This window comes from Dromiciops gliroides, chromosome 4 (assembly GCF_019393635.1).
Source record: "Dromiciops gliroides isolate mDroGli1 chromosome 4, mDroGli1.pri, whole genome shotgun sequence".
Lineage (NCBI taxonomy): Eukaryota > Metazoa > Chordata > Mammalia > Microbiotheria > Microbiotheriidae > Dromiciops > Dromiciops gliroides.
This window is the reverse complement of record NC_057864.1, coordinates 138,558,122-138,577,207: the sequence shown is the minus strand read 5'-3', so window position 1 is coordinate 138,577,207 and position 19,086 is coordinate 138,558,122. Positions and strand designations below refer to the sequence as shown.

General features: G+C 34.5%; 1 protein-coding gene across 2 annotated transcripts in view; it reads left to right on the top strand.

The window, feature by feature from the left end:
• The window catches only part of FMN2 (formin 2), a 453,587-nt gene that overhangs the window by 64,683 nt on the left and 369,818 nt on the right, over positions 1-19,086 (top strand). The window contains exons 3-5 of one of the 2 annotated variants that reach the window (XM_044003673.1): positions 4,697-4,844; positions 7,441-7,452; positions 14,167-14,222. In XM_044003673.1, the coding sequence (XP_043859608.1) occupies positions 4,697-4,844; positions 7,441-7,452; positions 14,167-14,222 (216 nt within the window). The remainder of the gene's footprint in view (positions 1-4,696; positions 4,845-7,440; positions 7,453-14,166; positions 14,223-19,086) is intronic. The other variant, XM_044003674.1, reaches the window with a different exon arrangement.

Here is a 19,086-nt window from a genome sequence, read left to right as displayed (position 1 = left end):
ACAAATAGAATAGTTTTTTTTTTAATTATGGCTAATACTGTTATACTATAGCTTTCATCTTCCTTCTTGTCCAATTTAAGTATCACATCAGTGTATTCCAGTCTAGGTGAAAAATCACCTTTCTCCATGAGCTTGAAGTAAAATTCTTCTTCATGCTATATTCTTCTTCATAAGTCTGTCATGTAAAATCCTAGGTTGAATTGTAGACATTATGTTGGCTTTTCAGACATGGAGTAAAAAGCATTATTTTTTCTATTCATGTACCCCCTTTTCCCTTCCAGGGAACTTAAAAAAGTTTCCTTTGTGACTTTAATTCTAAGTAAAGAATGTAAAGTAAATAACTGAAGTATGAGGTGATCTCCCCTTCATTTGATAAATTATTCTTTCTTCTACTTGATGCTTTTACCTCTTTGGGTTGCATGATGTAGAAAGAAACTTTGTTATACATCTAACAACCAAAATGTCATTTTAAGTTCTCAGGTAAAAACATAAAGGCACCTGTTTTAGGGGAAGGTCTATAAGTATTTAAGGCGAACAGACATTCTTTTTCTAAATATAATTGTAAGTCAATTAATATCACTGGATACAGCTTAGAGAATTTATAAGATTCATTCTTATCACTGCTACTGTAATGTAGATTACACAGGTTGTTCTCTCCATTTTGTAGATTAGGAAAGAGAAGCTTGTAAGAGATGAACTTGGGAGGGATGGAGGAAGTACTTTAAGTCAGAAAGTAGATATATAGGAACATAAGACACTTAGTTCTGATTCTTTATTAAATCACATCTTTCTCTTGTTCCTTAGTTGAGGTGTCTTGCAGGAGTGCTATCCAACCATTTCGGTTAGTAAGCCTTATTGATTATTAAATAGGTACAGCTAAGGGCCTCTGTTTTACCTCAGCTTCTAGCTGAAATCTTTACACTTATTCTGATTCTTTTGACTTAAACTCTGGAACTGAAATATTAGAATTATTGTAACTAGATGCCTAAGTAAGTAGCATCACAATTTTCCAAAATCTTTACTTGTGTCTTTTGAGAATCATGTATATCACTAACAGTTTATGCTTTGAAACAGATTTAGTAGTCACTGTCTTAGGTTTTTGTACTTGTTCTCCTTCTCCTCTTCCCCCTTCTCCATCTTCTCCTCCTTCTCTTCTTCCTTCTCATTTTATTTCCCCTCTTCCTTTTTCTCCTTTGTCTGTCTTCTTCCATATTCTTCCTTCTTACTTTTGTACTTCTTGTTCTCCTCCCTTCTTCATTCTTTTTTCCTCTTTTGTCCTTCCTTCCTTCCTTTCTTCCTCTTATTTCCTCCTCTTCCTCCTTCTCCTCAATCTTCTCCTCCTCCTCCATCATCTCCATAATGCTTTGTACAAAAAATAGTTTACATTTTCTTTGGCTATTAATTGCTGTTAATGCAAATATTAAAGTTAGCTTTTTCTGATTACTCACATGCATCATAGAGGGAAGTAAGCATAAATTTTCTCACTTTTTCCTTAGTTTTTTAATTGTGATTTCTATGGAATAACTCAAGCACTACATAATATTTATGCTGGGACTTTTATCTGGAGCCAGCAGGAAGGCCTTTATCAAAAAAACTCCACTTACCCTCCCTATTTCCAAAATAACTGTTTATTCTAAAGTCTTAAGATAATGGTTGTTATTTAAATTATGTAGCTTAGCATAGTCTTGTGATGCTATGTTTAGAGACTTCCAGAGTTCTATACAGGTCTTCTAGTTTATCTCTTTTTGGGAGTAATTTACCTAACACAAATGAGAGAGGCTACTCTTTACATAAAGGATTTTAAAGAAGGAGATTATTTAACCATTTTCTTTGGAGTTTTCCATTATATCTACTCAAACCAATTATGCCACAGTTAAAACTCTTATTGTATTGCTTCAGTCTCCACAGGAAAAGCCATGTGATTGCTATCCTTTATATTATTGTTCATGTTTGATAATAATTCATTTTTCTTCTCATCTTCTCTAAGTTGAATTTTTCTCATAGGTTTAAGTTTCCACCTATTTATTGTTCTCTCATTAAATTTCTTTATATGTCTCTTCTATGTGAATCCATAATCACAAAATATTCCCTCAACCCTGCTACCCATTTGAGCTAATGTCATTTTCTCTCTTTCTATTTAGTGCTTAACTTTTTGTATCCATTCTCCATATTCGCTGCATCCATTTACTACTCCTTCATATTGATTGTAGTTTCTATCGAAATCATTTATTTGAACTCTTGTCCTTAAAGCCATACTCATTAAAGTAACTAACAACCATACTAGCAATTATATAGCTTATTGGAGAATTCTCCACCTAGGGGTCCCAGAATCCTCTTGGAAAGGAATTCCATACATCTTAGATCTTCCTGACTCCAGGTCTGGTGTCTATTTGTTGTGCTACCATGAAGATCAGAATTAAAGTCCCACCTCTGTCACTATTTGATCCTACCCAAATTGTTTAAACATTAATTGTGATAGGTAGCTCTCCTAGACTAGAAGTTCACAAAAAATGCTTTCCTGCATTGGTAGGGGGAGATTCCTCACCTAGCAGTTCTCTAGACCAATGATGGGTCTAGTCTCTATTCCTATATGGATTTATCAAAGGGATTGTTGAAAGATAATACATGGCCACCAGACTTTCATCATCATTTTTTAATCTTGTCAGCCTGATTTGGTTGCAATAATCAGCATTTATTATCCTTTTTCATATTTGTCCTCATTTGGGATGTTTGTTTGTTTGCAGGGCAATGAGAATTAAGTGACTTGCCCAAAGTCACACAGCTAGTAAGTGTCTGTATATGCCCTTTGTACTAATGGATATTTACAATGCCCACATCCTTTTTGTCTTTATCATAATGATGCTGTCTACCACTAGTCAAGTTAAGTAGTCTTTAGTTCAAGGCAGGCTGTGAAGAGATGGCTTGTAAATGTAGGAATCTCTGTATTTTCAGCAGCTCAGTGCAAGAGAAATTCATTTCACCTTTTCCTTTTAATGCAGAGTACTGGCTCTGGGGTTAGAGGCATAGCATTCAGATCCTATATCTGATACCACCTCTGTGACCCTGGGTGAAAAACATAAAGAAAATCACAAAAAAAATGTTTTATGAGCAGTTTTCTAAAAATGTTAAGCTCAGATTATATGAATACCCCTAAAAGTTATCAGAAACTTTCAGAATGTCTGTGATATTGAGCTTATCTAACCTTCGGCTCTCCAGCTTCTTCATGTATAAAATGAAAGGCTTAGACTCAAAGGTTTCTGAAATCTTTTCTTGCTCCAGCTATATTATTCTATGATTCATCACCAATCCTTGGATAAACCCACTGAGCCTTTCAGTCCCCAATTATGATGATGAGAATAAATATAAAAGTTCGTCTCTTCTACCACATACATCTCATAGTTATAAAATACAAGTAAGTAGAAACTTATGAACAGTAAATTTTATTAACTGAACATGGGGCATGTGTTTGACTTGCTACAGGATCTTTGAATGGTTAAATGTTTCCTTATTTTGGAAACATTATAAGCAGGCATCCTAAATATCCTTAAAATTACTTTTATTCTGGAATATCCAAAATGCCTCTTGGCTACTGTGTATAATTAGGAATTGTCCTTTTTACATTCTGGCTAGGTCCTATTGGTCTGAAGTGGGAGGGCCTTTCTTTATTGGAATATTTCTCTCCAAGTCTTTTAGTTTTGGCCCCTTCCTTTAGTTTCTCATGGCTTTTCTCAATCATAGACAATTCTCAATCTCATCACAAGTTAATCCTGTTTCCTAGGCCCTTGATTGTTGCAGGTAGGGAAGCTATCATTGATTAAAAAGTCCCTGGGTACAGTTTGTCCTTCAGCTTTCCCTCAAATGTGTAAACAATTTTTAAGGGGACAGAAAATTAACATTTATATAGATATCCTCTGGATGTACGAAGATAGAGTGTTAAAGAAGGAAAGTTGCTTGTCCTGTAATTCCCTGTAGGTTTAGATATCTTTACTGAACACAGTAGGGTGGTTAGGTGTGCAATTGATTGAGTGTCCAACCTGAATTCAGGAAGAACTTATCTTCCTGAGTTCAAATCTGGCCTCAGATACTTATTAGTTATTACCCTGGCCAAGTCACTTAACCTTGTTTGCCTCAGTTTCCTCATCTATAAAATGAGCTAGAGAAGGAAATGACAAACTACTCCAGTATCTTTGGCAAGAAAACCCCAAATAGGATCACAGAGAGTTAGGGCTAAAAAACATCAAATAACAATAATAGCACAGAGGGAGCTTTTAGACACTGGTTTCAAGAAAAGATGTAGGAGAGTTAAGGAAACAAAAAGGAAAGAAAAAAGGACAGAAATGAAGTAAAAATGGAGAAGGATATCTTAGTTTATCTTTTGAATCTTGATTACATAAGGATGTCTTTTGAGGAGGCAGCAGGATACAATGATAAGAACACTGGCTCTGAAGTTATTGGACATATTCAAATCCTGTTTATGATGCTTACTATGTGACCTTGGTCAATTCCCTGATTTCATATTCCTCATCTGGAAAATGAGAGTATTGGACCAAATGACCTTTTCCAGCTTGAGATCTATGATGCTGTGTTCTATATAGAATTTCCTATAGGATGATTTCTATTAGCCACCACAACACATTGATTCTTTATTTGACTGATCAATTTTGAATTAATACATACATATTTACATTTAATACAGCAAGATCAACTCTATACCTGGGCTGCAGTCAGTCAACCCACACATTCTCTGGATTACACAGAAGAGCAGTTTCCAAGGAGAATTCCCTCCATCTGGCCTCCAGCCAAACCTCCTGATGAAGAATATGGGCCCAAGGAGTCTGCAACAGGTAGGGTATTGATGACATTACTTATGTTGACCTGGTTTACAGGGGAAATTTTTTGGTATAACAAACTTGGCAATGGAATATTTAAGAAATCGCAAACATATTGAAAGATGCAGAAGTTTCACTTGCTGTTTCTCCATCTTTGATCAGAGAGCAAAGCTTCCCACTCTTGCTTTTTTTCATCAAACACCATGATGGACATTCCTGTCCACGCCCTTCTTACCTGGCCTCAGACTCCAAAGCTGGTGGGCATATTACCATCTGTTCCTTTTTCCTCTTCCTTATACTCCTCTTTTACAATTTCCTGTATGGAGACTACAAGAGATCAATGAGACAGAAAAAAAAGAATAAGGAAAAAAAAACCTATATGTTTTCTTTATCCTAGCTTCCCTTTTCAGGTACTATACACTGGTTATATTTTCTTTGAACAAAACTATACATTTTCCCCTTCTGTTTCTTTTCTTCTTCTGGCCCACAGTGCGTTTCTTCAAATTTGTGTATTATGACTTGGGGGAAATAGACTTAGATCTCTCTTCAGATGCAGTATGCTGTAATGAAAACAAAACAAAACAAAAACATTGAACTTGGAGTCAGAAGAGACCTAAATTCCAAACCCTAATTTGACACTTCCTAGCCATGTGACCTCAAAGAAATCATTTCACCTTTGAGTATCCCTCAGTGATTCTTTATCAATTGATAGGTTATAATATTAATTGAGCTGTTCATCTCATAGCACTGTTGGGAGAATCAAAAGAAATACTACATGCAAAGTCTTTGCAAAATAAAGCATTGTATAAATATGAATTATTACTAGCTTCATTTCAGGAAAGTCAGATATATGAAAGTGATCACAATGCATGTAAATTCTAAGTAAATTTGTCTTTGCCATTCTGGATTATGAGAAAACGGACAGAGGCAAAATTTGACTTTTGAAACCACTTTGTGAGATCATGTGTTTTTTTTTAATCTCATTAGTTTCTGCCATTTTTCCTCTTCTTTCTTTGGCTTAAGGTATTTTCTTCATGACCTTAGTCAAAGAGGGGAAGTATGATCCTTAAATGACCTGAGAATATGACTTATTTGCAGGACGACAAATTGCTACAGAAAGCAAAACCTTAAACCCTGGAATTTCCTGTTGGGACACAGAGGGACTTCTCTTAATCTTTGAAGTCAGCAGCAGCAGGTTACCACAGTGGAAAGAAAGAATACTTAAACCAGAGTTTACTTTAGTGTTGTATTATGTTCAACTGCCATTCTGTTTCCCAGAAAGAACCCTGACTTCTCTAAAAGACTGGTGAAACTTAAATTTTCAGCTCCTGAGCCAAGTCTGTAAAGGGACTACTTACCTTCCCATTATCTCAGAAATGCCCTTGCTGCTTATCTTGGGAAACCCCTTAATTCATGACCCTAAGCACTATAGGTTTCTTTGGAAGCCACTAGCCATGTTTATATTCAACTTCTTTTGTCTTCCATTCCTTTGAGAAGCTGAGATTAATCTGTCTGATACATGCTCAGAAATATACTATTACAAATGATTCCTTAGAGAGAGACATCTTCTCAGGAGTGTAGTAGATGATATATAGAAAAGAGGTCACCAGTAGGGAATAAATCAAGGTGTGTGGTCCAAGATAGGTATTTTTTTTTTTTGCGAGGCAGTGGGGGTTAAGTGACTTGCCCAAGGTCACACAGCTAGTAAGTGTCAAGTGTCTGAGGCCGGATTTGAACTCAGGAACTCCTGAATCCAGAGCCGGTGCTTTATCCACTGTGCCACCTAGCTGCCCCAAGATAGGTATTTTTAATGAGTCAAGATCTTGTAGCCGAATGGGAGAGTCTGGTCATATAATTTAAAATTAAAATGTATACAACCCCTTAAAAGGAGAATCATTTTTAGTTCAAAGTGTCAGCTATAACATATTCTCTTTCATATTATCTTAGTATCACATAAAGCATTTTTTTCAGTAATATCCAGTTTGTATATGGAAAAAAAGACTATTCTGTTTATTTTTATTTACTATACAAGAAACTCTAATACCAAAGTTGTTTATATGACATGCTGATCATCATGCTGATACATCTATCAGTTATTTTTGTTTTTCTCTCTTTGCTCTCACCCCACCTCTGCTCTATTGATCTTGCTTGATTTTTCTAAACAGACAATAATTTAGATTTTTTTTAAAAATTGAGCACTCTGAAAAGTGATAAAAAGCTTCTTGTATATTTGATTCTTTATTCCTTGTGAATTCTTAGTAAAAATCTACTGATGGGGGGCAGCTAGGTGGCACAGTGGATAAAGTGCCGGCCTTGGATTCAGGAGGACCTGAGTTCAAATCTGGCCTCAGACACTTGACACTTACCAGCTGTGTGACCTTGGGCAAGTCACTTAACCCTCATTGCCCCCCCCCAAAATCTATTGATGAAGATCTAACCTTTAGTTTCTTAATTGAGAAAAAGATTTTTAGTTAAACAGATACTATTAGAATTTACATAACAATAATTTGCCAAATTAATATTTTTATTATTTGATGCAGTCCACAAAGCTACAGTACAAATAATTTTAATGCATCAAACTTGTTTCTCTTTAAAATATGCATCCTTGCAGAGGACACTGAAGGTAAGTAGAGGATGTTTTAATTTACTAGTTGACACATTTTCCCTAGCTTATATACCATATATTCAGAAATTATATACCATTTAATATTTGTACAATGTTATAAATAAGTAAAGGTTTTAGAGAGTTGGAACTCCAAAATACATACATAGCTTTTAACTACTACTGTTTTAAAAAAATTCATATTGTTTAATAGTCATTTGTCTTATTTTGGGAATAAGACAAATTTCTGTTGAAAGCAGACTATGCTGGAAAATTTGGAGTATTGCTTTTCTTTCCTTTCCATGCTTTCCCCATATCTAGTTTGGATACTAATCATATATCCTGTTAATTTCTCCATGACATTCAGTTCTCTGTCTTTCTCTTATGTCACCCTTTCTCCATATATAGTCACTCTATTATTTTAAAGCTGTCTTTAACAACTGTCCTAAGGGAATAGCTTTGATGTAGAAGCTACCATGATTTGTATAAAATCAAAGCAGTTGAGTCAAAGTTAAAGTTTGGGACCTCTCTTACAAAGACTTACAGGAAGAAAAAGAATACAGTTAGCCATATAGAGGCACCTATTCTTAAAATACCACTGGTCGTATCCAAGTAGGCATGCCGCAGATGTTCCAAACTTCTTCCTCATGGTGTCTACACAGGCTTTGGGTTATGAAAAAACAAGCATTCAACAAGTATTTGTTAAGCTTCCATCATTTACAAGGGACTCTAGTGGTGATAAAAATACAAAGACAAAAATGATAAATAAGCATCCTCAGCTCAAATTCTGTTGGAAAAAAATTAATATACATATAAATATATGAAATATATTAAAACAAATATAAGGGCTTTTTGTGGGGAGGCAGAGACACTACCAGCTGGCTGAGGGGACAGATATCAGAAAAAGCCTCATGCAGAAGAAAACATTTGAGCTGTTTTGAACACAATTAGGTATTTTAAAAGGTAGAGGTGAGCTTGCAATGTATTCCAAGCATGGTTTTATTATGTATGCCTAAGGTATGGAAATGGAATCTGGGATGTCTCGTGTGAGGAGCAGCAAGATGGCCAGTTTGGCTGAAGTAGAGTATATGGAGAGGAGTAATACATAATATTCCTAGAAAAGTAGGATAAAATCAAATTGTGAAAGGTTTTAAATACTTAGCACTGATGAACCTAGAGAAACTTTTTTAAAAGAAAAAAAGAATCCCATCTATTTTCTTTACTTTTTGTTTTCCAGTTTCCATCTTACCTATGCTTACTCTTATTTACTATTCAAATTTTCTCCTTCTTTGCTTCTGTCTCCCAAGTTTTTCTTCTTGGACTAGATTCCAAGTAGACCTACCTTTAAAATAATTCTGGTCTGGGGGCAGCTAGGTGGGTAGTCGATAAAGCACCAGCCCTGGATTCAGGAGGACCTGAGTTCAAATCCAACTTCAGACACTTGACACTTACTAACTGTGTGACCCTGGGCAAGTCACTTAACTCTCATTGCCCTGCAAAAATAAAAAAAAATAAAAATTAATTGTAAAAAAAAAAAATTCTGGTCCTGTAGATCATTCTGAAGAAACCACAATAATAGTGACCTCAAAAGGGTCATTCTTCAGCAATTCAGTGCATTTATTGATGAAGTATTACATGCAAGGTGGTATGGAGAATAAAAATAAATTTAATATTACAAAGCATGAGACAAAAATCTCAGGTTTTAAAGATGCAAACATGAATAGTAGAAGGACTTATATATAAAGACAATGAGTCAGCAAATATGTTATAAATGAGTGGTATATGGAAGAAATAAGAATGGAAATAAGTATTTTTGAAAAGAGGAGGAATGACATCTTGTTATGGTAATCAGAGAATATTTAGCTAAGGAGAGAGTGACAGAAACTTTTGTCCAAAGTACTCCAGCCCAGAGTCATCATATTCTTTTGTAAAGAAGTCAGCCAATGGACAGTTCTACTCCTTTTGTTTCTTTCACTAAATTTCTTGTCCATCTTTTTCTTCCTACTCCACCTCACCCTATGCTTAACCTTAGCTACCCTTCTGGTAACTCTTTTCTTCTCTCTTTTCACCCCCCGGCTTCATCTTTCCTCTTTTCTCCTTCCTTTTCTCTTCCTCCTCATTCCTTGTGCTTTCTCCTCCTTTATTTTCCTCTTTACTCCTTCCCTATCCTTTTCTCCTTTCAATCTCTCTCACTGTCTTTTTTCTCTTTCTTAATCTTCTCCTTTCTCATCTAGTTTCATTCTTTTCTTACCTCTTACCTCTCCTCTCATTTTCTCACAGATTCTTATTTTTAGCTCACTTCTTGTTGACATTCTTCCTTTCCTTTCTTTTTTCTTTTTAAATACTCACTTAGGTTTACTTTCATTCCTTGATTAAATTTATTATGGAAGCCTTTTTATGTAAAATTAATTTTCCATAAGAAATCAGAAATTCCCTGTAATAAAGGTTTATTTGTTTGTTTGTTTTTCAATGTAGGGGTTAGGAAGTACAGTTCAGTAAGACAAACCAACACACATCAGCCTTGTATGACAGCATATGGACTATTCTACCGCCAAAGCTCCCTACCTTTGCCATGATAAGGGAGACATGTCTCTTTTTAATTCTTCTCCAGGACTGAGCTTGATCATGGTAGTTAGACCGCAGTGAACTCTGTAGTCTTGTTCTTTTCATTTACATTGTCGTAGTCATAGCATATATCATTTTCATGGTTCCACTTATTTCACTGCATTACAAATCCATACAGGTTTCCCCATATTTCTCTTGATTCTTCAAATTCATCATCCCAAATATTTTAGCAATATTCCATTCCATGCATGTACCAACATTTATTTTGTTCCTAACTTTTCATTCATGTACAAACTGGTGCTATGAATATTTTGATATATTATGAGAATCCTCTATTTTTAACCATATTCAGTTAGAATCCCAACAGAGTACTTTTGGAACAAAGAGAAGAAATTTTCATCAGTTTTTTTGCATAATTCTAAATTACATTCAAGAATGGTTGGTACAATTCACATTTTCACTGGTATGTATTCCTGTCTTTCTGCAGGGCCTCCAAAATGGATTATTTCAATATTTTTGTTTTTTATTATTTTGCCAATTTGAGTGTGAAGTAAAAGTTATTTTAATTTGCATTCCTTATTACTAATAGTTTAGAATAATCTTTCATATGGTTGTTATTGGTTTGGAATTCTTTTGAGTACTATATGATTATATCCTGTGACCACATAAAATCCCTCTTTCTTTTTAATCCTCTCATTTGCATTCCCTTCTTTTGTAAGTTCCATCTTTCATCTCTCTAGCTTGTCCTTTCTCAAAAGTTTAACTTTAAAGCCAGCATACTTATGCCTTCCTAAAAAACCTTTTGTTCTGAGGCAGAAATTTTTTTTACCCTCAGCTCAAAACAAAATTACATCCAGTGGTTTTTTTTTTGTTGTTGTTTATTTGTTTGTTTTTAATGAAGTATATTTTAGAATTAAAAGGATTGGTGGGGCAAAAACTGATTTCAGAGAATCATGGTTGGAGAAATGATGAACCTATAACATAGCCATTTAAGCTCTAGGAAAACTAATGGTGGGTGTTAAAGATCAGCATATCGACTTGTACATCTTTATAAATCAGTCTGTTGATTAGTACCTGTGACATAGAATCTTATTTATCATGAAAGTTCAGAATTATACTTTTTCTGGAAGCCTACCAGGTCCAGCACTATCAAAATAAATCTGGAATGTACTGTATATCTGATTAAAAAAATAATAAGTATTATTGGGACTCAGATTTGCCATCAACTATTGACTATAGTTTAGCTTTGATGTTAAAGAACTTTATTAAAAAATCAGGTTTCAATAATAATGGTAATCCCTACTTCTGAACTTAGCAATTATAAAATGAAAGAGAATCCAATTTTTATTAACAGTGTCTGTTCACCAGGGAAAATCATCAAAAATGTTCTTAATGGCATTATGTGTTTCTTTTCTTATGGCCACTATGATGTTTCCTGTGTTAACTTTTTATGCTTCCATTTTAGGCTGCTCTCCATTGGAAAAATGGAGTTTTAAGTTTTAAAAGGCATGTATTACTGGGAGGTGCCAGGTTAAAGTGAAGAAATTGTAATATTTATAAGTATTCTGATTAAGCTCCTCATCTTTCTCTGTCTTTTGTAGTTAACCACTTAATCTGTAAACATTTAGTAAACGTCAATCATTTGCCCACTACTGGAACAAAAGTATTAAAGTGAGACAGTCCTTGCCTTAAAAGTACTTGAATGCTATTTATGGCAAATACATTTCCAGAGATGAAAGCTTTCCTTACCTCCAAGAAGTTTATGAGTGAGACAGTACCTCAAATCTTTAAAAAATGTGTCATAGCTGTCTCTTTGCTTTCAATTAGAATAATTAAAATATGCTTGGCAATAAATTCAGAAGCCAGTTAGCCTATATAAGGAGACTTGAAGGTACTGTCCATTCTAAATTTCAACTAAAAAGGCATTGGTAGAATAGCAGAGACAAGAGATCAGTCACCAAACATTTATTAATCACTTTCTAAGTACTGGGGATATAAAGAAAAATAAAAGAATTCCTGCTGTCGAAGAGCTTACAACACAATAGTGGAGATGACATGCAAACAACTACACAGAAAGAAGATACATACAGAATAAACTGGAGATCTAGGTTTTAGCCCTGATATGCAACTTAGTTTTCTAACCTTGGGTGAGTCCTTCTCTTGGATTCGCAGATTTCTTATTTTTCAAATGAGGGATCTGTATTAGATGATCTCCCATTTTGTGACTCCTGTGAAGCCTAAGTGAATAGATCCTAAAGAAGCAAATTGCTTTAAGAACTCTCTGACTCCCTTGGTCAAATTTATAAAACTATAACCTACAGAAAGAGGTTGGCTATTTATGACACATGTCAATAATTCAGGGAACTTTGTTTCTGTTTGGGTAATTCCTGAGGCAAGTCATAAACCTTCAAACTTTGTAGATGATCTTTGAGAGTTGCTGTAGTCAAAAAAATTAATCAGCCTACAGACTACTTTGTCATTATGCTTTTTTAACTGGTGATAATACGGGACCATTTAATTTGATAACATTTTGAAAATATCCTTTAAAATATACTGTACATAAGCAAAAATTTCCTAGGTCCGTGATGTAGTATGTTTTTGTTTTGTTTTGTGTTAGGGAATACATGGCATAGGTTGATGTGTATATGTTTGTCTAACACATAAGGAAGGGAACCTGGTTCTTTACAGTTTTTTATAATTAAACTTTTGGTTCATGTGACAACTATGTTATAAAGCAGAAATTATTTTTTATACAATATAAAATCCATATATTCAAATTCTATGATTAAAATATCCTATACATAGTTTTAATACATTTGGTTCTCAAAAGAATTATAAACTGATAAAACACACACATATGTATATATATATGTATGTATTTGTGTGTATATATACATATACCCATACAGAATACAAACACACATATACACATATGTGTATACACACAAATTAAAAGAATTGTAAACAGCTTATATGTGTGTATATATGCACATATGTATTTATACACAATGCTTCAAATAATTAATAATAGAGAAAAGCAAACCAAAATAACTGAGGTTATACTTTACATCTATCAATTTGGCAAAGGTGACAAAAGATGGGAATAGTTAACACTGGTTAACATGGAGGGGTTGTGAAAAGGTAGATACACTAATGTATTGTTGGAGGAGCTATGAATTAGTACAACCATCTGGAAAACAATTTAGAATTAAACAAATGAAGTGACTAAAATGTTCATACCTGTTGAATCAGGAATTTCACTGCTAGGCACATACCCCAGTTAATTACTAAAAGGAAGGTTATATAGCCACCACCATATTTATGACTGTGCTTTGTGTGGCACCAAATGATTAGAAACAGAGTAGATGCCTATTATTTAGGGAATGACTAAACCAGCTGTGGTAAGTGAATGTAATGGAATATTACTATGTTGTAAACATAACAGAGAAGCATGGGAAGGTTTATATTAACTTATGCAAAATGAAATAAGCAGAGGCAAGGAAACAATGAGAATGACTACAACAATGTAAATGCAAGAACAACAACAAACCAGTTGAACATGACTGTTACAAAATTATAATGATCAAATTTGGTCTCCAAAACAAGATATAATAAGACAGACAGACAGACACACACACACATATACCTCCCTTGCAGAGATTGTGTCCATTAGTTTGAAATATTGCATATAATATTTGGGATTTTTTTTTGCTGTGGTGATTATTTTTGTTGAATTTTTTTCTTTTCTTTCAGTTTTAAAAAATCTTTTGCCATAAGGATATAGATCTCAAAGCAGGGAGATATTTAAGGGGAAAATGGGTGGTTAAAAAACCAAAATACATCAATAAAATCTGTTAAAAAGAAGTTATGGGGCAGCTAGGTGGCGCAGTGGATAGAGCACTGACCCTGGAGTCAGGAATACCTGAGTTCAAATCCGGCCTCAGACACTTAACAAACACTTACTAGCTGTGTGACCCTTGGCAAGTCACTTAACCCCAATTGCCTCAATTAAAAAAAAAAAAAGTTATGTTTGTCACCCATGTCATCCATGTTATGATGTCATAGCTAAGTTTTTTAAAATTATTTTCCCTTTTGAATAAAAATAGGAAACAAGAATATTTCTTTCTTCAAGATATGCTTACTCTTTTTTCAAAATCTTTTCTTATGCAGAGATTCAAGCTGCCATTTTGGAAACACAGAAAAAGTGTTCAGATGCTGTTCAACAGGTAAGATTTTTTTTCAGGATTTAAGACAAATGTGAGTAAACTACAGCTATTTACCTTTGTCGGCTTTTTTCCTTTTAAAAAAATCATTGGATAAAGAGGAGTTAATTTTCATAAACATATAAGAGACTGAAACTGGAAGTAAAGTTGGGGAAAATATCATTAGTAAAGAACCTGCATGCTAAATCAATGATAATTGATAGAAATATGAGTATGCATAGCAATTTATGAGTAAGCATAAGTAATCAGTCATATGTGAAGAAGGGAAAGCAGAGAAGGAAAAACAAAAGGATCTATGAAGTGCCTATTATGTGCCTGCTAGTAGGCTATGCACTTTACAAAAATTATTTCATTTGACTCTCACAGCTCTTGAGGAAGGTATTATTATTATTCCCATCTTATAGTTGAGGAAACTGAAGTTGGTAGTGGTTAAGTGACTTGCCCACACCTCTCATAAGTGTCTGAGGCTACATTTGAACTCAGGTCATCCTGAGTCCAGACCCTATCCACTGAATCACCTATGGGGAGCAATGGAGAATTCAGAACCTACTTTGATTTGCACAAAAACCATTCCCCATGAGCTCCCAACTTGACTTGTGAGCAAAAAGAAATGAGACAGCTTTTCCATCCAATGTATTTATTGCTTTTTAGATTTCATAGTTTAATCAACTATCTGTGATTCTATGGGAATAACTACTTTTTTCCCTATTTGAATGGCTTACATTATGTTTCTCTGGTCCCAAATTTTAAAAGTCTCTGGATATTCTATGATGTGAGGAATTTGGATTCTTTACAAAAGATTGAGATCAAGTGAGGGGCTTTTGAAGTGCTAATTAGAAGAAAAGGACTGCTTAGAAGTTTTCTTTTATATGAGGTGAAGACCAAAGTTTAATTGGACATACTTGGCTATTAGGTTTTATGTTGAATCTGTACTTGCATATTGCTATTCCATCAGGAGGAGCTCTCCTTTCCATGAATACAGATCACCACCTTGATCCCTACCTTCAATGCTTTTCATAACTTACTATGCATAAAAATGCTTATTTATTTATGGCTATCCATCCTGTTTTTAGCATCTCTGAACTTCCCCCCAGAGAATAGATATACAATTGATATCACTGGGCCTCCAAACAGATGATATTGTATAGAACAATGGGTTGTGTTCCCATCTTCTTTAATGATGCCCTGAGCAATAAATACTTGCAAAGAATATATTGAATAGTATAATAAATTATGGGAAGCTAGGTGGCACAGTGGATAGAGCATTGAAACTGAAGTCAGAAGTCTCATCTTCCCAAGTTCGAATCCAACCTCAGATACTTACTAGCTGTGTGACCCTGGGCAAGTCACTTAATCTTGTCTTGTCTCAGTTCCTCATCTGTAAAATGAGTTGGAAAAGGAATTAGCAAACCATTCCAGTATCTTTGCCAAGAAAACCCCAAATGGGGTCAGAAAGAGTTGGATACAACTGAGAAATGAATGAACAACAATCCCAAATTACCCTGGAAATTCATAGCACATTTTTTATGTTGTTGAAAGAGGTTTGTGGAAGAAAAACTTTGGGAACCACTAAGTAAGGATTAAAACACTTGGAAACATTTAGAGAATGATGTAATTCCCCATTGTTGTTATTATTGTTGTTGTTATTATTAATAATACTGCTCCAAGGTTTTCTAGTTCAATATAGGACTTTCCAGGCTTGACCCCATTTTGCACCAAAGCATTGGAATAGAACCTAAGTGGAAGATGATATATCACTGTTGTAATTATGACAAGGATGAAAAATATGGGGATTAAATTTTGTTATTTTTTAAACATCTAAGATTCCTTCAAATTTCTGTGTGTTCAAAACAAAGATCTAGTCCTGGTTAAATCCTAGAAGTTCCTTTGCCTAGTCATTTCAAAAAAGGAACATTTATTTAGCATTTCCCCCCTTGTGTTAAGAATGAAAATTCTCTTACATTCCCTTTCATGGACAAAGAAGTTTATTTAAATCTAATAAATCTTTGCAGGGTTATTTCCCTTAGTAGACATGATAAATTCCTGAGTTCATCTGCTTCACAAAGAAAATTGGCTCCAGGACAGAGAAAGTTCCAAACTGAGATTTTTAGATTGCATTAAACTGAATATCCTGTAGGCCTTCCAACTTCCTGATTTTGTAGTGTCATCTCAGGGCTGCCTCTAGTTCTCATTGGATCAATATTCGTTTTTACTTTCTTGGAAATACTATTCAGTGACATAACCAACACAATATTATTGTGTTTTGCTATCATTTTACATTTGTAGTTTCTCTTTATTGAAATATTTCACTAAAGCTGTGGATATTTTAAAGTTTAAAGCAAATTTTAACCCATTTCTTTAATTGTAAAAGACAATGGAATTATACAGTGTAGATAGGACCCATGCTTATTCATTCAAAATTCATTCAGCAAAGATGTTTATCACCTGTGAAAAATACTATGCTAATTTCCTAGAGAGGCACACAGATTTTAAATAAGGCTTCAGTTTCTACGTTTGAGAAACTTTAAATCTTACAGTGAAGCATGTGTAACAAGGGCAACTAGGTGGCACAGTGATAGATTCCCTGGCCTGAAGTCAGAGACTCATCTTTCAGGGTTCAAATCTGGTCTCAGAGACTTACTAGGTGTGAACCTGGGCAAGTAACTTACCCTGTTTGCCTTTGTTCCTCTATAAAATGATCTAGAGAAGGAGATGACAAACCATTCTAGTAACTTTGTCAAGAAAACCCCAAATGTGGTCACAGTCAGATATAACTAAAATGTCTGAACAACAAAAATGTGTGACAAGTGTATAGTTGAGATAAAAAATACATTCAAGTACTGAAGAAGGAAAGATCACTTCACATTGGAATGGATCAAATAAGACTTCATGGAAAAAGTGTCATTTGAGTAGAAGCTTAAGTGATAGTTAAAGCCTGGAATTCAGACATACTTTAAAGTAGTGCGAGGTAAGACTGTAAGGGTAAGTTGGTGTCAAACGATGGCCTTGAATGTCATGCTAAGGAGTTCTGGACATTATTTGATAGTAAATATAGATCCATGGGAGAGTTCTGATCAGTGGAGTAAAATAACAGCTTGGTACAAAGATGATCTGGTACAAATTCTGTCTTTGTCACTACCTAAATAATTTTGGACTAGTCAGTCAATCTTTGGGCTTCAGTTCCTTCTATGTAAAAAAGAATGGGTTAGATTAGATAGCCTCTAATGACCCTTTCAGCTTTAAATCTAGGGTCCTATAACTACATATTGGAATCAGGGTGATAAATATAGCACCACTCTAAGACATACTGAAAGGGAATAGATAGTCCTGAACAGGAGTTAGTGGGAGGAAGACTACTTATGAGGCTATTATTATACTTCAGGGGAGAGGCAGTGTGATCTATAATGGTAGCAGTAAAAAATGGAAAGGAGAAGGGCTGGATATTGGAGATATTAGAGAAGTAGAATTCATGTAACTTGGCTGATATTTGAGTATAGGTTGTTATGAAGAGGAGTCAGATGATACCAAGGATTTATGCATGGGGAGTTGGGGAACTGGTTGTACCATTAACAAAATCAAGGAAATAAAGAGGAGAAACAGATCTGAGGGGGGAGGAAAGATGTTCTGCTTTAGATAGCTTTCAGTTTTGGTGAAACGTGGTATATCATGGGATTGCTTGTCAGACAGCCTGCTTTGTTGGATTTGTAGTGTTGGTGGTTGCTTCAGTCTCTTCCCTACATCTTATTGAATAACAGTGTTGCATCTCGGGCTACCCGTACATGTCATTCTTATTTGTTCCAACCATCCAGGCTCTTGCCATTTCCCTAAAACAAGAAGAATCATGTCAAATGGAAAATAATTTTTCCACTTATATAATGTTAAAAAACCCAAAACAAAACAACAACTGCTGTCATGTGACACCAAGGGCAGGCTTTTGAAAAAACAAAACAAAACAACTCCTGAGTTTTATGATCTTCTGAAACACAGGGCCATACAGCAGATGGCTCAGAGATTTGACTAAAGCCAGCTATATAGCAAATGCCTATGTAGAAATATGCCTGGCAGAATATCCACATGTCACTGACACATTTACCTTTTTGAGAATTTCTAAAATAACTAAGATAGTAAGGAATTAATTGAAAAGAAATTTCTGATATAGTAAGTCATTCTTAAAGCAGGTGTGGGGTAGGTTAGATTTTTCATCCCTTGATGAGACTGTGCAATTATTGGAAAGAACTTTTGATTTGGAATTAGAAGACATGAATTTAAATCCTGGTTCTAACACAAGACTTTGGACAAGTCACATCTTCTCTGATTCTCAAGTTTTTCATCTTAAAAATGAAACTAAGAATACTTTCAAGACATACCTTGTAGATTGCTTTGGGGAAAGTCCTTTGCAAATTGTGAAATCAATTCAATCTTCTTTAATGAAAAGACTATTGAGTAAGAAGATCCTAGTTTGAGTGCAGGCTCTCTTCTTAGCTGAGTGCCTCTGGACATGTCACTTAACTTTTTGAGTACTACATTTCTTTATCTATTAAATTGTGATAACAGAACTTTAAATCTCTTTGTCACTGAGTTGTGCTGAAAATATTTTATAGTTCTTAAAGCTCTGTATAAATCTATTTTATTATTGTTATTATAATTGTTGCTGCTGACTAATTGTCAGAGAAAGTACCTTGATTTAACAACTTTATTTCCTCCCCACATATTGTGTGCCTAACTCAGATATCAAAATAAATATGGTTACTATAGAAAAATACCAAAATAAAGAAATCACTCATTATTATTTGCAGTAGTATTTATATACAAAGCAGTTGGACACTTGGACACAAAGACAGATTGGATTATGGCCAGATTGGAATTT